General features: G+C 44.5%; 2 protein-coding genes across 2 annotated transcripts; both read right to left on the bottom strand.

Moving 5' to 3' along the window:
• Positions 1-1,706: 1,706 nt before the first annotated feature.
• zgc:92275 (cholesterol 7-desaturase nvd) lies at positions 1,707-12,680 on the bottom strand. The gene is made up of 7 exons (XM_062478862.1): positions 12,080-12,680; positions 6,763-6,951; positions 6,299-6,477; positions 5,992-6,117; positions 5,547-5,666; positions 4,234-4,410; positions 1,707-4,060 (listed from the first exon to the last, which is right to left on the bottom strand). Exons 1-7 carry the CDS (start codon positions 12,501-12,503, stop codon positions 3,899-3,901), a joined length of 1,377 nt encoding a protein of 458 aa, XP_062334846.1. The 5' UTR covers positions 12,504-12,680; the 3' UTR covers positions 1,707-3,898.
• A 2,383-nt stretch (positions 12,681-15,063) lies between these two features.
• Positions 15,064-20,927, bottom strand: LOC134034342 (bile salt-activated lipase-like). Its single transcript, XM_062478849.1, has 11 exons — positions 20,771-20,927; positions 19,936-20,083; positions 19,138-19,257; positions 18,826-19,023; positions 18,491-18,621; positions 18,290-18,397; positions 18,090-18,204; positions 17,227-17,413; positions 16,645-16,848; positions 16,189-16,398; positions 15,064-15,433 (listed from the first exon to the last, which is right to left on the bottom strand). Exons 1-11 carry the CDS (start codon positions 20,831-20,833, stop codon positions 15,250-15,252), a joined length of 1,668 nt encoding a protein of 555 aa, XP_062334833.1. The 5' UTR covers positions 20,834-20,927; the 3' UTR covers positions 15,064-15,249.
• Between the last annotated feature and the right edge of the window lie 1,375 nt (positions 20,928-22,302).

Raw genomic sequence — 22,302 nt, 5'->3', positions numbered from 1 at the left:
AAATACTCAAAATCTTCACAGCGCGTGGGTGGAGTAGTACTGTTCGTGAAGAATGTAGTCGCTGGATAAATTATGGAGGTGCATCTCTTCCCTCACATCCCTTCTCCTTGACCAAGTGAAGCATTCACAGTGCTGAGTACTGAACCGGCGAGGATGATTAATCTAGAATGAAACAGGAAGCACACACAGCCAGTGTGGTCCCTCGTCATGAGTAGAAATGCAATCTGGCCTACAGGACGATGTTCGAGGATTGTATCTCACAGAACTGCAGCCAATACACGTTAAGCACAGAGGAGAGGGCCATGCTGGACTGCAGTACGGTAGCTAAGGATACACAGTAGCTATTGCTGGACTGAAATGTAGGTCAGAAGAATTTCAGCGCTGGGATGTAACAATGACAAACAGGTTTATTCCTGAGCCCGACCTTGGTCTCCTCAGGCAGACGTGAGTTGTATTGTAGTGGACAGGCTGCATGCCAGCCTAAACCTCTCACCTCTCATGTGTAACTGTACAGTGTCATTGTGTGTGTCATTTAACCAACATCCACTGAAGTCCCATTTTTCTATGAAGGTATATTTACAAAAGGACATTCAATCCGAAACATTTGGAACATCACTGCAAAATGTCACGTTGAAAAAAGACTCACATGACAAAACGATCGCTTTAGAAAAGACCCTCTAATTAGGCTATTTGTTCACCAGCCCAGGAGGACGCAGGCAGCATCCACACAGCCTGACCGGGCCCATATGAGACAGCAGCCTCTGCTCCAGGCCCGGGCAGAGCCTTGGGGCGCTCTCTGGTTCAGTCAGGGAGTCCTCTTCCATCTGGCCTGGGCCGTGGACGCTACTGCAGTACACGATTTCTTCCTGCATCCTCTGGATCTCCCAGTGAAGGATGGGGGTTTTCTGTCGGCACAGGGGGCACTGCACCGTGTTAGGGTCGGCCGTACGCTTCAGGATGCCGGCTAGGCAGCCGCGGCACAGGGCATGGTCGCAGTTCAACAGCACCATGCAGCGCCCGCACTCGACGTCGTACGGTTCGGTGCAGATGGGGCACTCTTCCCCCTGCAGGCTGCTGCTCTCACCCCTGACGCCTCCCTCTAAACAAGGCTGGTCCGTGTTGTCTAACTCCAGCTCTGGTTGAACAGATGTCCCTTGGCCAGGCCCGTCTGTCTGGGCGAGCGTGGCGGCGGCGTCGCCATGCCAACACGGGTCCTGTCCGGGCAGAGCGAGGAGCGGGAGCTGTTTTGCTGAGTCATCCTGTCCTCGTTCTGGTTCGAGCGCGCCCAGCGGCCCGGAAAACTTCTGTCTGACAACAGACGGAAACTTCTCCTCAGTCACGACGCTCCCTGCCTGTGCGGCCACAAGGCCATCCGCTTCATCCATGTTGTTGAAAGACGGGAAGAAGAGCTCCAGCACTCCCGTGGGTGTAAAGCTCCTATCGAGGGTGAAGGCAACGACTGCGGCCGAATCTCGATTCAAAGGGGGAAGTAGAAAAGGCTTGTTGAAACGCCTTTCTCTGTAACTGGCTCTAAACTTAGATAAACACTTTCACAGATAAGGATAGATATGTGACTAGTTCTGTGTTACACAAACATGCACCTATCCCAGAAGCACAATGAGCACACACATTACAGACACACTTGAAAACAGACACACACACATAAAACACACACACATAAAACACACACACACACACACAGCAAGTCAGTAAACCAGAGTTGATTTATTCAGCAGATGCAAATCAACACCTCTCACTGCATGATACAGTAACAAAAATAATCTTTTGAGATCATGAAAAGGGAGGGTCTCTAAAAATATCCAAGAGAACATTGTGCTTTTGCACATTAGCCAACACCCCTTTTTCATCAACCACCTATTGGGATAATGAACCATGAAAGGTGGATCTAATCAGTCACTTCCCCCCACAGTCCCCCACACAGTCCTGTGCCCTCACGCTGAGGTCCTTATTAGTATGTCCCATGATCAGAACCACACAGTGACACAGCAGGTATAGAGTTTCCACTATCCATACCATTGCCACCTAGAAAGTTAGTCAGGTTATACACAGTACTTTCAACCCTATCAACCTGTGCATACCAGTGTCATGCATAGACCTGCAAGGTTTAGCCGTGCCAGCAGGAAGATCATGCCAGTGCAATCTCACAGCAATATGTGGTTCAGAAACTCAAGAGAAATGTAATCCATATCGACAGGTTACATTTTAGTCACATTATAGATCTCTCACACTGAGGCTAAATCTGAGTGCATAGTCACAGTTAATATTCTGCACAGTGCAGGCTACCAAGAACAGCTGAGCTACAAAATTAGCCATGTTTTCATAACAATAAAACAATTTTTAAAAATGAAAAAAAGACTACCTTCCATCCCTTCTTAATTTCACTGAGAATGAAAAAGCTACAAACCTTGCAGAACAATTACTTAAGAGAGTTCGAGCAAGTAACTGTTAAAATGGTGTTGCTCGGTTATTATCGTAATGTGTAAACTAATCTCATACCTGTCCATACTGTGTCTGTGCGAACAGTGACACAATTCTCTGAAATCATTGGCAACTATTTCACATGAAGGGCATCGCGCTACACATGCCCTAACAGGCTCACTGCTTTGCATCCATCCTTAACCCTTGTGTTACCTTCAGGTCATTGTAACCCTTCAGTCATTGTGACCCACCGTCGTGTTGCAACAACTTTACCTAATACAAAAATAAAGTGAAGCATTTTCTTTTAACCGTCGGGCTGTCTCAGACAGACGAAAATAAAAATTAAAAGAAAGTTAAAAGAAAATGCTTTTTATGTGTTTTTGTATTGGGTAAAGTTGTCCTAACACACCGATGGGTTGTTGTCAACCTTCGGGTCATTGTGACACTAAGCAAGGCAGCACAGGCTGAGCAGGAAACAATGTGAGTCAGTCTACCTGGGTTTACAATTACCTGGAGCTACAATCAGCAGGCAAGGTCAAGCAGCCACTCAGGTCTGAGGCACACACCTGGAAACCCAAAGTGCCTGTGGTAGTGCCTGAGGCTCGGAGCTGGTTGCCAGGTTTGGTCAACCATTCACGTTTTATGCTATTGGGGAGCACTCCCTTGAACATCTAGGTTTTTCGCATGTTTGAGTTGATTAAGTAACAGGACTCAGTGGTTTATGCAAGTGCTATCCAACTGACCATTTTTTAAGATGCCAGAATGGATACCAAACTAAAGCCCCAACGGAAAAGATGAGTTTTATATGTAAAAATAAAACTGTCTATCATACAGTACAGCAAACATAGATTAATAACCTTAGAAATATGGACGGTTTTATACTAGACACTGCACCTGCTAGTATAATTCACAACAGATATATAATCATGTAGTTCTACATCATTCAGTTCGTAACTCACACACACAGTGCATCCACAATCTAAGCTGTCCCCGTGTCCACATTGGGCTAGGCAATTCTGGTGCAGTGGATCCTATTGCTTGATTTGATCATTATTACAGTAGGTCTTCATAGTTAAACGTATGAAACAAATGTTCTTGAAAGTGACCTCAAAAGAGAAACAGGAAGTGGGGTCCCACTAAATAACATCCTACAGCTTCGCAGGGTCGCTAGGCACTTAACTGAAGGAGGCGGGGAACGGGGTGGGTGGGGAGGGGGGGTGGGTGTCTGGTCAAAGACCAGAGTCCCATCTGACTGATTTCTGGGCAGGTCTCCTATCTCTCCTGATTAAGACAGCTGGAAAAAGTATTTCTGGGAGATGAGTGGGAGTTTTCTTGCACCAAGTTGATGATTTCCCGTTTCCTCCGTCAGAGATCTCTGATGACTCTTAATCACCTCCTCCTCTTCCTCTTCTTCCATCTCTGGTGACTCCTCCTCCTCCTCCCCCCTGTGTGAGGGAGGTCAGAAGTCGAGGGTGTCATGCTGGAAGCGCAGCCGGGGACTGTTGTCGCTGTAGAACTGGCTGAACCAGCGTCGGTGCTTCTGGATGGAAGAGTCCTCCTTGACCAGCAGGGGCTTGGAGATGTACGTCTTGTTGTTCCAGATCATCACGTCCCGCTCAAACTGAAACACAAAACGAATCAATTTTTATTCATTCAGGCTACACATACGTCTACAGAACTGCACCTAAACCAATGTAAACCCTCAAGGAATTCATCTTTACTTTTGCTATTAGTGTATCTCACACCTGTAGCCACACCACCACCCCCCCCCCCACCCCAACCCACACCTGGTACCTGAATGCACTCTGCCCTGAGGATGAACTTGGGAACCAGGGGAGGGATGTTCTTCTGGTAGAAGATGGTGTGAGACACACACTGCAGGAGGGGCTCCACGGGGGTCACGCAGTGCATGATCACCCCCCTCCCCAGGAAACTGTGGTCGAAGAGCAGGAAGACCACTCCAGGCCCCACCTGGAGCACATGAAACACATGACACAGATGGCCTCAGCGTGGCAGGATTCATATCACAATGACTTACCGTCACCACTGAAACCTAGCTGAGAGCTCTGTAGATGTGCTGATGTCATAGATGGCTTTCACATGAAAGGATTTGTATGACAATGACACAGCTTCTGTTAGGGCCCTGGTGAAGGCACTTCTGTGAGGGCCCTGGTGAAGGTACTTCTGTTAAGACCAGAGATGTCTCCTTTGCTACTTCTGCTGTCCTGTCGCCACTGAAACCAAGCTGGGAGCTCTGATAACATGCTACTGGGAGTTAAACTGTGTCTCTATGGAGATAACACGAAGCAAGTCTGTGGCAGCCAGAGTTATAGGGCCCCTGTCTTGTCTGCACATACCAAAGAGCTACTTCTGCATCACCATGGTGGCTGGGACAGCTAGTCTGGAGGCAAACATGTCCACAAATCCCAAATATAGTCGGGAGAAGAGGAGGGCGAGCAAACCAGTGTGAATAGTCTGGCTGTTCTTCAGGGGGCTGATGTATTTCAGTAGACGTAGAGAGGGTAAATCCATGATCGGACTTGGCACTCTGTGCCCGTGCCTGCCACTGCCAGTGGACGATGGCTGACGGTGATGGCTTGTGCAGTGTAAGGGTTGGTTGAGTATCTTCGCTTTTTTATCACATTTTGTTCTTCGTTTTGTTCTTTTGTTCTACTGGTCTTTGATGTATTTTGTATATTCCAAAATATATTAACTTGTTTATGAGTTGCCTGCCAGCATTCTTGTCTGTCTGTCTGTCTGTCTGTCTGTCTGCATGCTTGTCTCTCTGTGTGTATCCGTCTGTCTGTCTGTCTGCCTGAGAGCTTGTCTGTCTGCATGCTTGTCTGTCTCTCTGTGTTTGTGTCTGTCTGTCTGTCTGTCTGTCTGCCTGAGAGCTTGTCTGTCTGCATGCTTGTCTGTCGTCTCTCTGTGTTTGTGTCTGTCTGTCTGTCTATCTGTCTGCCTGAGAGCTTGTCTGTCTGCATGCTTGTCTGTCTCTCTGTGTTTGTGTCTGTCTGTCTGTCTGTCTGTCTGCCTGAGAGCTTGTCTGTCTGCATGCTTGTCTGTCGTCTCTCTGTGTTTGTGTGTATCTGTCTGTCTGTCCGTACCTGTCTGGCTACTACATCCACGTCCAGCAGAGGCCAGTGGCGTCCAAACACAGTCAGAGCGTGCTTCACCAGCATCTGGGAGCAGTGCTTGTTCGGCTCGACCTCAGGTTCCCACTGCACCTGTACCACACACACACACATGCACACGCACACACACAGGCGCAAACAGCAACATTTTGCAAGACTTCAAAATGTATTACTGTTTTTGTGTGGACAAAAAATAGGGTTAGGGTTACATTACATTTACCAGACACTCTTATCCAGAGCGACTTACAGTAAGTACAGGGACATTCCCCCCGAGGCAAGTAGGGTGAAGTGCCTTGCCCAAGGACACAACGTCATTTGGCACGGCCGGGAATCGAACTGGCAACCTTCAGATTACTAGCCCGATTCCCTAACCGCTCAGCCACCTGACTCCCTAGGGTTAGTGACCCTCAGAGCTAACCTTCCAGTCATGACGAACAAACTCCCAGGTCTTGCTGTTGGTGTAGCGCAGGTCCACGCCACTCACAATACCTGGCGTGTGCAGGTGAGCCAGGTGGGCTATATCTGCTGCATTCTCAGGTATTTCCTGAAGGGGACCGTCACACACACACACACATACACACACTCACACACACACACACACACACACACACACTCACACACACACACACACACACAGCCAACAGAGAATCAACACAGCACATGAATAACCTTCAACACACACGTCAACCAACTGCATATTCACACAGTCAGGTTTGGAGACACACCTCTATGTGTGCGTTGATGAAGTGTTCGGTGCGCCCTCGGTAGACCCACTCCCCCCGAGCGATCTCCCCCTGCTCCGGCACCACCCACTCGGGCTGCTCCCCATCACAGTGGAACCAGACCAGAACCTGTCCGTTGGTCTCTTGGCTGGGCCAGCACCGCACCTTGGCAAACTCAGGCACTGGGGTTACGGCATCGGGGGCAAAAAACAAGAATCATTCAAGTATGATATGGTGTCAAAAAAATAAATTCTGTCAAAAAATAAATCCTTGGGGAAATATTTTCAGTTTTCTAAAAGGTTCATTGCGGTTTCTCCACAACCGATAGACGGTGATGGACAGATGGTTCATCCAATCACCTGTCTGGTATTTTTTCTGGGTAAGTGCATGCCCTTTTCCAAACAGTTTCCAGTCAGGTTATAGACGTTCCCTGTTTCAAACTGACTAATTATGTTTTTGTCACCAACCTTTCTCTGCGTAGGGGATCCTCACACATTTCCCATCCTCCCCACGGAACTGCCAGCCATGGAAGGGGCACTCGATGCACTCCCCGACCACCCGCCCTCCCACGGCCAAGTTGGCACCCAGGTGGGGACAGTAGGCGTCTACCACATAGGCCTTGCCGTCCTCACCCCGAAACACGGCAACCTGCTCGCCTACGAAGACAAACCAAGGAGGGGGGGTGGGGGTAAGGATTTAACCCTTGTGTTATCTTCGGGTCGTTCTGACCCATCAGTCATTGTGACCCACCGTCGTATTGCGACAACTTTACTGCATACAAAAACAAAGTGAAGCATTTTCTTTTAACCGTTGGGCTGTCTCAGACCCCCCACATTGCGAAGGTTAAAAGAAAATTATTTTTATTTGTTTTTGTATTGGGTAAAATTGGGTAAACACAACGATGGTTCGTTATGAACCTTTGGGTCATGTGACCCGAAGGCAGCACGAGGGTTAAAAGACTTTGACCAATTTGTAGTTACTCGAAACCGGTCTCGAGACCACATTTTGAAGGTATCGTTCTCGTCTCGGAATAGACTGCATTTTTACTCGGTCTTGTCTCGGTCTCGGACAAAAAGGACTCGGGATTTTATTTCAAGACCGGTCAAGACCACAACTGCAGGAATATCACTAAATTGCTTGTGCATTGTTGAATTTATTTGTTAATGTCATTACTGTTATTGGACGTAAAATGTCACGCTTCAAATGCAACCAATAACTAACTAATTTCTCATTTGAAATTACCCATCACCCCTCGCACCCCAAAAGTGAATGAGGAAGATAGGTGAAACAGTGGCTGTCTAAAGATGTTGGCCAAATCAGCTATAATTATATTTGGTTACCTGAACCACAAAGAGTTTACAATAACATCCAAAAGAAAACACACTTTTAAACACTTTTAAAGAGACGCTCACTGAGACGACTGGGACTAGGCCTACATCAAACTTTTACCGGCATTTAGAAAGAAAACATGAAAAAAAGGTAAGCTATGCATAAGGCTAGCAAAGCTAGCTAACTACCGTTTGCAATCTGCCTCTGTACCAAAACTCTAAAGAAATCTTTTCCCCCATTACACAAAGAGGTAGCCTATAGCTAATACTCGCTAAATAGGTGTCATGTAACCTAGGCCTAACATACTGTATGTTTCAGGTCGCATTAGTGTCAGTTGCTTGCCAGATTTTGTTTGTGATAACGAGCCAGGCCACGTAAAGCTATGTAGCTAATGACGATTAAAGTTATGTTACATCAATGTTAACTCATGTCAGCTGCATACCTCTCCCCACTTAATAATGTTAGACTTAAGTTAAATGCCGCGGTACCGCGCTCCTTTACTTGGGTGAGAGAGTGAAAGTAGAGACCGAGTAGGCCTACAAGCCATATGCGCCTCTGAGAAAAGTGTTTTTTTTTTAAAGGCTGTTTTGACTGTCCATAAGCCCACGGCACTACTTTAAGAGTGCACATTTTTTGTTCAATTACACAGTTACAGATCCAATCTAACTTTTTACCTAGTCAAACCCTACTGCTTGTCTATTTTGAGTGGTCTTGGTCTTGATCCGGTCTGGCCCTGCCTTGCTCTTGGTCTTGACCCGGTCTGGCCCTGCCTTGCTCTTGTCTTGGTCTCGATACACTCTGGGCTTGGTCTTGGTCATGACTTGGTCTCGGTTTAGGTGGTCTTGACTACAACTCTGTATGTGAGTACAGATCTGTACAATGTGTGATTATCACAGTCTCGATCGAACAACCCTGCAGTTCTGTGTGTCCCCACTGTGTGTCCCCACTGTTCAAGTCTCCAGATCAGTGGCGCCTAACAGCTTTCAGTTTGTATACTATCAATTTGAAAGGTGGAGTGTTTATTAAAGCTTTTTTTAAGATACAAAAGGTTTAAGAGATACAAATAGTTTAGAAAAAATCTCAACGTCACACAAAACGGCCCTTTTCTCCACGCAGGCTGTGAAGCGTGTTCCTTTCTCAGGAACCGACCTGACTTACATTTACATTTAGTCATTTAGCAGACGCTAGACGGCAAGTAGGGTGAAGTGCCTTGCCCAAGGACACAACGTCATTTTGCATGACCGGGAATCGAACCAGCGACCTTCTGATTACTAGCCTGATTCTCTAACCACTCAGCCACCTGACTCCCTTGACTTATTCAGGCGATAAGGGTATGTGTGGCACGTAGTCCATAAGCCCCTTTTCAGTGTGATAGTCGGTCAGATGGAGTCCCTGAGGAAAGCTGTGGCCAAAGACCGAAGCCTCAAGCCTCAGCCTATCTGGCCGTGGCTGAATGACCCCGTAGGGCTTAGATTACTCTCAGATTAGCCCTGCCCGTCACTATAGTTCAGATGGGACAAACCTGGCCACACTGGGCCAAGCAACTCCCGGTTAAACCCTTAGACACTTGGGATGACACCAGCTACAGACGGAACAGAGAGTGTGCATTACAGACATGTCACGACCGAGGCAGCGAGATTAAGCAGAGTGTCGTTAGATGCTGTGATGTGTAGAAGATCTGGCTGGGCTGGATGTTCCGGCATGGACTGTGTTTGTTTACTTCAGAACTCAAAGCTATGCGAGCGATGCAGAACACTGCACATTTTGATTTGGGTCGGGTCAACAGAAACTAGGACAGGCACTTATTGGTGGGTGGACAAATTGGCACAGACGGGAAGAGAGAGACTGAGGGAAAATTAGATGAGTGAGAATCTATGAGGAGCAGAATAAAAAGCCCCATAAAGTAATATGGGGTGAGAAACTATCAATCAAACTTAGGTTTTGTCTGAGCATTACTTTTCACAGCCAACATACAGATGCAGTGGCAGTCATAATTCATATTTGACCACAAAATCTGATAACGTTGAAAGTGCGTGTGACTGGCTCTACCCGTCTTTCTCATTACAATCTTGGCAGAAAATTACATGTACTGTACCTGGTTCCAACATGTGTCAGAAGCACCATGTATTGTTCTGACAGCATGTCATTACGTAATACATGTAGAGGCTCCAGTGTGTCTGGAAGAAGTTTCTGTTTATCTTAACGCTTGACACACAACTAACTTAGTTTTTATGTTACTAATGCTTTGTGTCCGAGGATGCTAGGTTTGGTTTACACTGTGGTGTGGTTGTACGGACCTGGTCACAGAGGGTGGGCGTGCTCCAAATGTTTGTGCGGCCTACTGATAGGCTACTGTGCAGGTGCTGTGAAAATCGGTGTTCTGATTGGTTGTTCGCATAATTTTTTTTTTTTTTCATTGAATCATTCATCTTCCATTCATGCAGCGCCGGCGTCGCCTGCAGCCCGGCTGCAGCCGGCTATTGGCGCCGCCGGCGCTGCATGAAGTCGAACGCACCTATTGACTATATATTGTATTGGGAAAGGCTGTTGTAACCTAATAGCTCCACACTGAAATAGCAACCACAGAAAAAAGAGGAACAACTGTTTAGACATTTCCTGCATGAATCATCATGTAGGAAAGTCATACTGCAACTAAAATTGTAATTAATTCACAAAATATAACTGAAAAAAGATACAAAGAATAGTAATCAAGTTAATTAATTTAAATAATGTGGTTACAACCTGTATAAGTACAGTAACTTTAAATGTTTCTTTTGGAAATATGCCAAAGCTTGTACGTGTTTCCCTCGAGGCATATTGGAAAAGGCAGTTGATCAGGCCATCTTCCACATATTTTATTTCAAAAGGTTCTATGTCCAAAATATTTTACCTCTGTGTAGTTTGGTCTCCCTTGTGTTTACACCAAATAACAATGTGAGGTAGACAACATGAGGGAATTCACAGCCATCATTTAGCAAAGCTACACATGGCAGGAGGCAGAGCAAGGAACAGAGCAGTTGTGTGTTGTGCAGTTGTGACATTGTGTCCTTGGGCAAGGCACTTCACCTTACTTGCCTCGGGGGAAATGTCCCTGTACTTACTGTAAGTCGCTCTGGATAAGAGCGTCTGTTAAATGACTAAATGTAAATGTAAATAGGGTTACAAAACCTGTTCTAACAGCAAGCTCTCTTCATTGAGCTTTCATTTACGTTTCTATTCATTTAGTAGATGTTTTTGATCATTCGTAAGTGGGTGTAGTTTACTGTATTGCTGAATCATTCAGAAGTCAGCATATAGGCCTATTGACAGCAGTCTCCCTGCACAGAACACATAGGCCTACTGTAGCTGGAAGTTAATATCCATCTTAAAATGCCATTTTCTTTTTCTATAAAATAAATGTTTTGTTTCAAGGACTACTGCCTGAAATGACGATGTTCGTCATAGAAAAACTTCTACAAACTTCTAGAATCTTAAGCAATTACTGAGGAACTAGCAGTGTAACAATAACTACTTGTTTCCATGGCATCAGACAACCAAACACTGGGACAAACACTCTCTGTTAGTTCTCAAGTCACAATGCAACAATAAACCGAAGCGTTTCCAGGCTGCTCAACGCAAACTGTCGAAGACTACCTTAACAATGACAAAACGCCCAAAGTCTCACAACAAAACTAGGACCTTCAAAAACAATAGGATTAATCTGGAACCTCGGCTTGGCTGCAGATCAACGCGCTCCTTATACATTGGCTGGGAACTTACATTGATCAGTACGAAGTTCAGAAGGGAGAGTGCGTGAGTGGATAGAGCATTCGACTACAGATCAGAAGGTCGCAGGTTATGGACAGTAAGACGCCAAAGATAATAGTGTCTGATTACAGTAATACGCACATTGTTTTTGCCCAGTTATTACAACGGTTTTGACCTCGTCAAGGGCAAGTGCAATTTGAAAACCCATGTCATGACTACAATGACCATGCATTCTCTACAACCCTCCTAGGGTGTTCTATCCCAAGCGCTACACTGGTGACAATCAAAACACTGCAGACCACCTAAGAAAGTAAAATCAGCTAAATGTAAATTATAACTGACGCAGAATAAAGTTTTAAACGTATGCAGCCTATAGAAGCAGCGTCGCCTGATTTGCTGAAGTTGTTGCCGCATGCAAGAAACTGGTTGACACAGGCGACAAAATAAGGGCTCGAGCGTGTCCAGTCAGCGTCAGCATCTTTAACCCCCACCAACTGCGCGATATTGGACTGACCTCGTACAACCGTCCTGTTATAAAACAGACTGAAGAGGTATTTTTATCGAGTGCCTCGCAGCTTATTCCTCGGCGTGATCTTTCTCAAATGTCAGATTCAGAATTATTTAAGGATAAACTGCTTATGGGTCTAGCTGGAGCCAGGGTCATAGGACAATAATGAATAACCAGAGAAAGTGTTAATTGTCTCATACCTAACACTGTTATGTTTTTCACATCCCCACGTTCCAACATGTGAGAATCCAGAACTCGATACCAGCCGTTAGGATACACCGGTGGCAATTCTCCAGTTTTCCGTCTCCGACGCACTTGGTTAGCAGCTTGAGCGCGGGAACGGCCATCCTCGGCTATGTACCCGACCTCATCCGGCGTTCTGAGTAGCTCAAGAGGAGAAAACAGGAGTCTATACAGCCAGCCCATTGCGAGAAGTAAAACCCCTGCGATGATGCACACCACAGCCCGGGCAGGTGCGCCTACTAGTCCAGTTTTCCTCCATACCTCCGGGTACCCACCGCCTATCCAGTCCAACGGATCTCTCACGTGCATTATCAGCAGTGCGCCCATGCTTATTCCGATAATCGCTGCCACCTTGCCGGAGGAAATATTGGGGCTCTCCATCCTCTCCCGCTCGGGCAAAATTCCTGATCCACTCTCCACAACGCTGTCCTGTCCGTTCAAAGCGTGTCGCAGTGGCGGTGTCACTGTCAGAGTAGCCTGTCTGAATACGGCTATTTGTGATGGGTCACGGTCCGCTTGTGGCGCTGCTGGTTAGCTAGGTTTGTGTTATGTTTTTATTCGTCAAGGGTGGCAACCATATGAACCTGGGAGTCATTGCGTCGGGGAAACAGCATGCGCCACTATTGAGCCACGCCTCCAAGGTGAGAAGGGGCCTATAGGCAAATCCAAACCCAGCCATTTCAACAGCTATTTACAGTTTTTCACAATTGCTAATACACTAAATCCCATTCTCTGATTCAAATGTTCAGTGGCCTAAACCCATTTGTCGAATCAGACACTCTTTTGGCAAAACTCTTAACACATTCTTATCCTTTTGCACTGTGATGCACTTAGGCTGCAAAATGGTAAACACAGGCAGCAAACAGTAAACACAACTACAACACAGTTGTCATCTGTAAAACACAATGACTCAAAATTGTTCACACTTATTTCTAATGATGGTTAAAATATCACAAACACGTTTCAAAAGTAAACATTTGTCTCATGTTGCAAACACTTTTACCATTACCGGTATATTACATTTTTGGATATATCATATACACACAGTTATTCAAAACCTGAAGCTCTTCCTTCATGAGCTCCTATGTACATTTCTGTACAAGATTGAAAGTAAATGGCAAAGATGATGAAAAATTTGTGGTAAACACGAAAACAAGATTGAAACCAAACTTATTTTTTTACTGTAAGCATTTGTGGTTGTGAATACAGTATTACACAGTACGAAAGAAAGTGTAGCAGGACAGAAACCAAACCAAATTTTGAAAAAGGTGATTACGGAATGGTGTGTGTGTGTGTTCCATGAACTGTAGCATACAGTAATATATACTATTTTCTTCAATATTGTCAAAATGTTTTCTTACAGTCACTGTACTGTTGCACAACATGATACAATAATCCACCAGACTGTGACCAATCATGCAGTGCACTGCAGTCAATGGATGCATGGGTGCTAAAATATATGTATGTGTATAGTATACCGTGTGTTGTGCTGAAACAGCTATTATGTGTACATTAGTACATTAGAACATGTGTACATTACAGTAGATTGTTACATACCTGTTATAATTTACATTTATGCAGTTTAGCAGACAAATTATACCCAGCACTGTAAATCGACTCAAATTAGGCTATTTATAGGCCTATTCTAAAGCCATGATTGGTTGGTGTTGAGTAAAGCAATGAGTGTTTGCACATGTGAGGAGTTAGTGTGAGGCACTGATGAATTAGTGGGGCATTTTGATTGGTTGTGTTTGAAAAAGGAAATCAAGATGTTTCCTGTTAGAATTTTGTGTGTTACGAGAATTGTGTGTTGTGTTTTGCAAAAAGTGTTTCAATGAAATTGAAAACTGAGTCAAAGGCCAAAAATGTGCGTATGGTTTTGCAGATTTGAGGTGTGGTTCTGGTGTTTGAGTGTCAGGTTTCAGACATTGTGTGAAAAGGAAATTTACAGTATTTGTATAGCCCTTTTTTACAAGCAATGTCACAGAGGGCTTCACATATGCCCATAGAACTGCCCCTCAGCCAACCTAAACCCTCAAGGAAGACAAGGAAAAACTCACTAGAGAAGAAAAAATGGAAGAAACCTTGTGAGGGGTGATTCAATGAGGGATTCCCTCCTCCAGAGACGGTTGGTGAAAGAGAACAGGCTTAACATTACATTTAGTCATTTAGCAGACGCTCTTATCCAGAGTGACTTACAGTAAGTACAGGGACATTCCCCCGAGGCAAGTAGGGTGAAGTGCCTTGCCCAAGGACACAACGTCAGTTGGCATGACCGGGAATCGAACTGGCAACCTTCGGCTAACTAGCCCGATTCCCTCACCGCTCAGCCCCCTGACTCCCTAACATAGTCATACATCAGGAAAGTGTCAATGCGTGTTGAAACACATAAATCCAGTGTTTCAAAATCCAAAATAAATGTTCTTTACATCTTTAAACAAATGTGTCTTTACATGTAACTACATTCCCTGGATGCTGTGTTCTCAATGTGTTTGTGTTGGGTCTAATGAGTGCTCCATAGTGTTTATATATTGATTTGCTGTGTTTATGATCTGAAAGCATTGTTTGATTTTGAGCACAAGTTAAATGGTTTAGGGGCGAGTGTTTGATTTTGTAATTGCGGTTGGCAATGACCACATCAGGATGTGGTCATTGCCTTGTGGGGATTGGTGATTGTGACATCCTTTTTCCAACACTTAAAAAATATTCAACTACTACTCACTAAAAAAGATCAAAAGTAGGCTTAAGCGAAACTGGAATCAGACGTGCTTATTGATGTGACTGTCAACGTTTATGTTATCATCAGATCTACAGCGACATCTGGTGGCGTATTGTAAGAACTACAGTTAGATGGACCTAAACGGAATATTTAAAGGCTGTAGAAATAACTTACGTTTATCTTCTCATTAATAATATGTGTGAAAAAGAGAGACGATATGGATTGCATGATAAACCCCATTTATTCTGTTGCAAACTAACGTTCTCGAAATACAAAAGTGTTTGGCTTGATGTGAACTTCTGAGTAATACATCTGAAAATCATGATGTGCTGCTTAGAATCAGACAAGATAGCGTTGATGACATCACACAGGCAGTGAACAACGTAGGGCTGCATAGTGATGCTACCTCTACTCTGAGGTCTTGACTGTGGGGAGGCTGGGGAAGATGCCAGACCACCAGTGAACATGGTTCACTCTCAACCTCTGCTTGATGTTGTTCTTGTTGATTTTAGATCGGATTTCCAGGTACTGGTCCCCTCTGCTGAACTCTGGCCAGTAAACTGGCACCTTGGACTCCCCCTGGTTAGGATCCCTGGGAGGGAGAAAAGGCAGTTGGGGAAGGGTGAAATATGTTGAGCCATCACAATAATATAATATTAAAAAAATATATACAGTATAAAAGCTACTTGTGGGTGATCTGAGTGTCCACTGTGGAAGAAATCAATAATTTTCTATGCGCTTATGTTGATCACAATCAGTAGATCAGCTATTGCCTTATCTGTTCATCTGCACTACATTTTTTCTTGTTCATATACAGTATGTGTGTACTTATGTTTAATCCATATTGTGTATCAATGACAGTCCTGTATTGAACAGTTGCATTAGTCAGCTCTAAAATACATTATACAGGCTGAGGGGCAGCTTTCTAGGTGCTGGGTGGAGATGAGAGAACCATTACACTTCTAGGCCTAGCTTACGAGTCCGGATAACGGTAAGCCGTCCTAAAATACTGTGGCTGTCGTGGAGATAATCTGCAGTGGCTGTCGTGTTCGTGATGAAGTATCCCCCGGATTAAATAACGAGCACCTGTTGGCTGTATGTAATCTTTGTTTCATCTATTCTCTATGAATTCTGACCTTCATGCCTCAGAGAGACATTGCTAATTCCACAGTGTGTTTTGACCGGTAATTATTCTTGTGTAGGTGTATGTTGACTCTCCAATCAGCTGGCGCTGTCTAACACTTATACACCCAGAACCGGACCAGATAGTCGCACACGTTCTAGTGAGGACAGACAACAATTTCTTCCACAGCGTTAAGTAGGTGATATGCAGTTGTAGGGCTTTACCCAGTCTGGGCGAAGTTAGTCCAGTAGGCGATCATGTGTCTGGACAAGTCGCGGTATTTGGGCCAGTAGGCAAGAGGCGTTGTGAAGGGCTTGCCGAACACGAACTGCAGGTCATCAGCGTGGTCTGCCCCCATCCAGCTTGGGTAAGGCTTGAGCAAACCAGCCATACGGTTAGGCTCAGCGAGCAAGTAGGAGTAGGTGTGAGCAGTCCTGAAGGAGGGCAGGGAGAGAGGGGGGGAACACAGCATGCAGAGGGATGGAAGGAGAGAATAAGGCAAAGAGATGAGGTACAGGTATCCTACAGCTATGGTCTAGATTACGTTTAGTACAAATCAATAGATTTTTCATATATTCTTGTACTTCTTATAATTCAGTAAACTAGGGAATTACTGGAAGAGCATAACCCCTGGGATATAAGATGCCTCTAAAATGCACAGGAAGTAAGTCAAACTGTACTTGGCATTGGAGGCGTGCAGGTAAAGAGCCTCTTGGGTAGGCACCAGGAACATGTAATCCGTCTCGATTTCCACCACGGCCATCTTGACGGTCTGCTGGCTGGGCTTGGCGGCCCACCCCTCGGTGTACAGGCTGATGGCATGGTCCAGAGCAGCCTGTCCCTTCCTCTTGGTGAGGGCTCCCAGAAGGGCCTTCATATCCTCCCTGAAACAAGAAGAGAGTTGTGTAAGTGCTGTAAGCTGACAAAGGAAAGTGACCGGTTCTTTGTGTTAAAACCTAAGCATCCAGAGCCTTGTAACTTTCTGCACTAATAGGAGTGCAGGGAGGAAAACGGTTTATATTATATTAAATAAGGCCAGTTAAACATACCACCTTACCGAGACTCAGTATTGACTTGAAAAAAAAGTATAACTGCATATTTAACGTTTAGGTTCATACATTTAAAATGTTTTAGCCCAAGTAATGCAACATAGGGCTCTGTAGTTACTGCCTCAATGGGGACTGACAAAAAAATTGTACATAGAATTAGGTGATATAAAATGAGGTTCCCAGCTGAGGAACAGTCATCCCAGTGCCACTTACACAGAGGTGTGATGCAGGGGCTGGTTGACGGAAGGAACATCAACACCACTGAAGAGGTGACCATCCATGTCGTTGGCCCCACCAATGTAGTCAATATCGGCAGCATTGTGGAACAGGTTGGCTGGATCATCAGGGAGGAAGTCTCCGTCTATCACTGCTGCGAGGGCCATGTTGTTCACGACTGGGTCTAGTGAAGAAGGAGAAAGGAAGGAGACACCAGTACACAATGGGTATAGCCAGGGGCGATTCTACATTTACATTTAGTCATTATCCAGAGCGACCTACAGTAAGTACAGTGACATTCCCCCCGAGGCAAGTAGGGTGAAGTGCCTTGCCCAAGGACACAACGTCATTTGGTTTGCATAGCCGGGAATCGAACTAGCAACCTTCTGATTACTAGCCCGATTCCCTAACCACTCAGCCATCTGACTCCATTCTAGGATCAGACCTTTAGGGGGGCTCAGCCCCCAATGAGAATGTGACTTGTGTTCTTAATCTGCGCCATGAAATTAACTACCTACTTCTCCTTTGGTTTTACCAGCAGACTACCAACCTTAAAGGTGCATGGCGACACTGGATATTAAACGTGTTTAAAGCCCTTTGAACCTGTAATTGTTTGTCATCTGCCACTAACAGACACGTTTCCAAACTCTTACGTTAGAGCACTAAAACGTATGTAAGATCATAATAATTCCTTGTTTTTGGGGGTGCTGAGATGAAAATTAGGGTGCTTGAGCACCCCTAAAAAGAGTCTAAAATGCCACTGAGTATAGCTCACATTAAATTCTCTGAAATGGGGAAACCTGACATGACGCTGGAATCGTCAGACAAGATCAGTGTTATCATCCTCAGTCAACACTCACTGGTGGGTGATCCTTCAGGGTTCAGGGCACCTGCAAGGCTGAGGATCGCAGGTTCAATCGTCCTCAGGCAAGCCATCATCTGGTCGTCAGTTGGGCAGCCCGTCTTCCGAGCAATCTGGAGAGACATGAATGAACAAGGTTAACGTCGGCTCTTACTGTCTTTATCTGGAAGGATGACCTGACAGGAGGAGAGCGCGTACCTTTTCAGCCAGAGCACGAGGGTTCCTGTTGACGGCCCAGGGACAGACTGAAACACCACTCTGGCTGATGGCTCTTTTGATCAGCCCCTTGTTGTGGGGAGAAACCATCTGTGCAAAGGAAACACAAGAATTTCCCCAGTGCTACTTGGATCAGATAAACACAGGTTCAGTAAGACTAATATAGTTGATGAAGCTCCACACCTGGAAGCTGACACTAGCTCCACCGGCAGATTCTCCAAAGAGGGTGATGTTGTCGGGGTCTCCTCCAAAGTTACGGATGTTCCTGTGCACCCAAGAAATGGCAGCATGCTGGTCCCACAGCCCATAGTTCCCTGTCGGTAGACAGACAGTTAAGTCTATGGTCAAAAACAATGTTGGCTACATAGGCTGTGGTATTGGTACACAGTGTATTGAATTGAGCTTCTAATAGAGGAGCAACAAAAATGAAACACAAAGAAACTATACAATTACTGATTTGAACACACTGAGGAAATGAATGTCCCGAAGCTAAGGAAGCTCCGTCTGAAAACACATACCAGGTCCGCTGGCGTCTCCAGAGCTGAGGAACCCGAGAGTACCCACTCGGTAGTTCAGGGTCACTACGATAACGTTGCCCCTGTCTGCAATCTCCTCTCCGTCATACAGGTAGTTGTCCAGGAAGTTAGCACCCATGGATCCACCAACCAGGAAGGCACCTCCATAGATCCACACCATGACCGGCAGACCAGAGGACACTAGCAGGAAAAAAGATACACTTCCATTTCAATTACTTTCCTAAACATAAAAAAAAAATATATAGTATATGATAGGAGAAAACACAGTGTGTAATTGTAATTCCATGTGTTTACCTTTACGCCCATGAGGAACCCAGATGTTCAGGTAAAGACAGTCCAAACTGCCACGAGTGTCAGTTTGGATCAAATTCACCTGGAGGCATCTTGATGCGTACTTATTCGCCTTGAGAATGCCTGTGAAGGTAACCAAGGAAACATGTTCAGACACCCGGAAATAGACTTGGGGACTAGTGATAGACATTCAGGTTCTTTTTCATGAGCCGGCTCGTTTGACTCACTGAAATGAGCCGACTCTTTTGGCTCCCAAACGGCTCTTAAAAAAATTAATGTTTTAACTATGAATTTGACTATGATAGGTGTGAAAACAATTCTAACTAAATTATTAAATTAAATCATACTCTACCTTAACCACAATGTCTTTAAAAATGCATTGATTTGTTATGGCTCTCCTCCGAGTTTCGACTACTCGTCTGACTGTGTGTGTGTGTGTGAGTGTGTGAGTTGGCTCGGCCCTCCCTCATGCAGTATAATTGTTTGACACCGCGTGTATGATTGACAGGAACAGAATGTGAGGATGATAAGACAGTCGAAATGAATGTGTTTGCGCCTTTAGGCCTATATAATTCTTTTTTTGTTCTTTGAATTAGTCAATTATTTTAAATACAATTAAAATCATTCATTATTTCATTATTACATAGGCCTAATCATTTAATTTCTATAGGCTATATTTTTTTAAATTGAGTCGGCTCTTCAGATATGCGAGCCAGCTCCCGACTTTCACCTACAAGAGCTGGCACATTCGCGAACGACCCATCACTATTGGGGACAAATGCTGCCGATCTGTGTACCCACCATCCCAGCCAGGATGTGGTTTGGGTTTCTCAAATAGCCCCGGCTGGTCCCCAAAGGGTATTCCCTTGAACACGTCCATGGATCGGAAGAGTCCGACATTATGGTTCTTGCCCTGCACCCTACCTCCCTCTGTGGTCACCACTCCCAGCTACACATGGGGTCAAGCGAGGTATATAAAGGTAAAATATATGCAAGATGGAGATGCAGTTGTTTATAAGTGATTGTAAATTGTTCAATATTAATATTATAACTTTTCCTATGTACAGGCATGCAAACAGGTCAGATGTAAAAAAGGTGAGAAGGATACGGCGAACCCCCGACCCTCTAGGGGAGTCCGGGGGCATGCACCCCCGTGAGAAAATGTATTACATTTTAAAGTTAAATGCATCAATCTGGTGCACTTTGAGAGCAAAATTAAGAGGCTAGATCTATGTAGAATTTGTGCTCTTGTTAACAATGTCATGTTATTTTAACCATAAAGACATTTTTTGTATAGCATACAGCATAAACAATTAAACAAACGGGATTACCTGTGTTGAACTACTTTATTTTCTATAAGTCAAAAGCATCACTTACTGTAAACCTAACACATTCAAGACATCATTTTTAATATTGTATTAAAATTGTTTCTACTAGATGATGTAAACTGGGTCTGTCAACCTCTCCCCACTCTGCCTCTGATTGGCTGTGAGGTCTAGGCATTAGGAGTGACGATTGGTTCCAGAGCCTGTTGCAAAGTCGCGAAGCACGGGTAAATTTTCCTGAAGTGGATATGATCAAGTCATTTTAATATTCTGATAGTAAATTGTAAATTTTCAAATGATAAAGAACTCACCGAAGTTGCTGAGGTGGCTCCCAGGAAGAGAGCTACAGCGGTCAGGATCTCCAGTGTCTTCATGATGAAGAACTAGGAACACATGTAGTCACACAGCTGCACAAACTCTTTTTATGTGCCAGGCTCCACCCATAATTCAAGTTATTTTTAGTTTTTTTGTTATATAATTTCCTTTCTGCTGCCAAAATGCCTTGATAGTGTTATGTCCTTCAGTGGTAAACAACGTTTCAAGGTGTCCACTGTTGCTGTGTTATAAAACAATCATTTTCAACAATCAGCTATTCAAATACATTTATTTTATATGGTTTATAAAATCACACGTCAGGTGTTGTTTCCAAAAGCCATCTTTAGGAAAGTACATTTAAGTTTACAAATTGCCCTACGCAGTATAATGACAGAAGATGGAGAGAGTGTAGGGACTACTGGTATCAGAAAGGGCTAGACATTGAGTAACACTGAGTAGGCTACGTCAGGCTTTGAAGTGCCTATTCTGTCTGTTGTAGATGGTTAGGAGTGGGTTTGCGCTCCAGGTTAAATGATTCAGCAGTCAAGGTTAGGCTACTAGTTCAGATCAGGAGAACATTGGTTTTATTGATTTGCTTTTCCCCCCGATTTTGTGGGAAAGCTACAGCATGTTTCTGTGTTATCAGCTCTTATCCAATACAAACATTATTCAAGGTGCACTTGAGTTATCAGAAGATAAAAATACATTTTTATTACAAAGAAAATACTATTTTTTGGCGTGTAGTTTGGCATTTCATTTTGTCTAGTTTTTTCTCAATGAGGGGCTCATTTTTGATGTGGGGATTGGGGAGTTATGGTAAGAAAGAAGTGAAGAAAGGGTTGATCACGTCAGATCTAGTCTATTCTCTGACTAAACTGCAAGAGCTAGGCTAACTGGCTGGTATTAGCAGTTATGATGTTAGCACTCTGGAGAGCTTCATTAAAAAGGGTTGTGAAGATGAAACCTGCCAACATGCAGCAAGATGCAGTGGGTGGCCAAAATATCAAACTGAGGCTAAACAGTTGACAGTTATGATCGATGAACTGTTAATTGAGCAGCTTCGTACAGATAGAAAACGGTCGTTATTGTAAGCCTAAACAAAGTGAGACAGGTAGCCTATTAGATGCACTTTTGTAGCTAGGCCATCCAAGTGGTGTCACTATTTTTAAACAGTTCCATCTGCCCTAACCTTCCATGTTCAAGCGAAAGAGAGCTAACTTTTTTTATGGACCTTACTATAATTGACTATGGAGAGTGCTTTAACTATGGAAAATGAAATAAAAAGTAAAACATTAAGTAACTTAAAACTTTCACTATAGGCCATGTGTGTAGAATGGCTACCCCAAATGCTAACTTAACTGATGGGATGGGCATGTCATGTGACAGTGACTTCAAAATCAAAGCAAATGTCTTATGTCTTAGTGAAACGTTTACGTTTCTGCCTGCCTATAAGCGAATATCTTACTTACAATTGTGGCAGAAGTGTTTGCATTTTATAGCGCAGGCCGCCTAAGCAATAGGCTATTGT

This window comes from Osmerus eperlanus, chromosome 14 (assembly GCF_963692335.1).
Source record: "Osmerus eperlanus chromosome 14, fOsmEpe2.1, whole genome shotgun sequence".
In the NCBI taxonomy this organism is placed as follows: domain Eukaryota; kingdom Metazoa; phylum Chordata; class Actinopteri; order Osmeriformes; family Osmeridae; genus Osmerus; species Osmerus eperlanus.
The sequence above is the reverse complement of the archived record's forward strand: the minus strand, read 5'-3'. Positions and strand labels throughout refer to the sequence as shown.

Coding starts and splice junctions, on each gene's coding strand:
- zgc:92275 (XM_062478862.1), bottom strand. CDS start 12,503: ATGGAGAGCCCCAATATTTCCTCCGGCAAGGTGGCAGCGATTATCGGA. Junction 6,478..6,762: donor GATCCCCTACGCAGAGAAAG/GTTGGTGACAAA, acceptor CCGTAACCCCAG/TGCCTGAGTTTGCCAAGGTG. Junction 5,667..5,991: donor TTGTTCGTCATGACTGGAAG/GTTAGCTCTGAG, acceptor TGTGTGGTACAG/GTGCAGTGGGAACCTGAGGT.
- LOC134034342 (XM_062478849.1), bottom strand. CDS start 20,833: ATGAAGACACTGGAGATCCTGACCGCTGTAGCTCTCTTCCTGGGAGCC. Junction 16,849..17,226: donor CCCCTGCATCACACCTCTGT/GTAAGTGGCACT, acceptor TTCTTGTTTCAG/GGAGGATATGAAGGCCCTTC. Junction 15,434..16,188: donor ACTAACTTCGCCCAGACTGG/GTAAAGCCCTAC, acceptor TCTCCCTCCCAG/GGATCCTAACCAGGGGGAGT.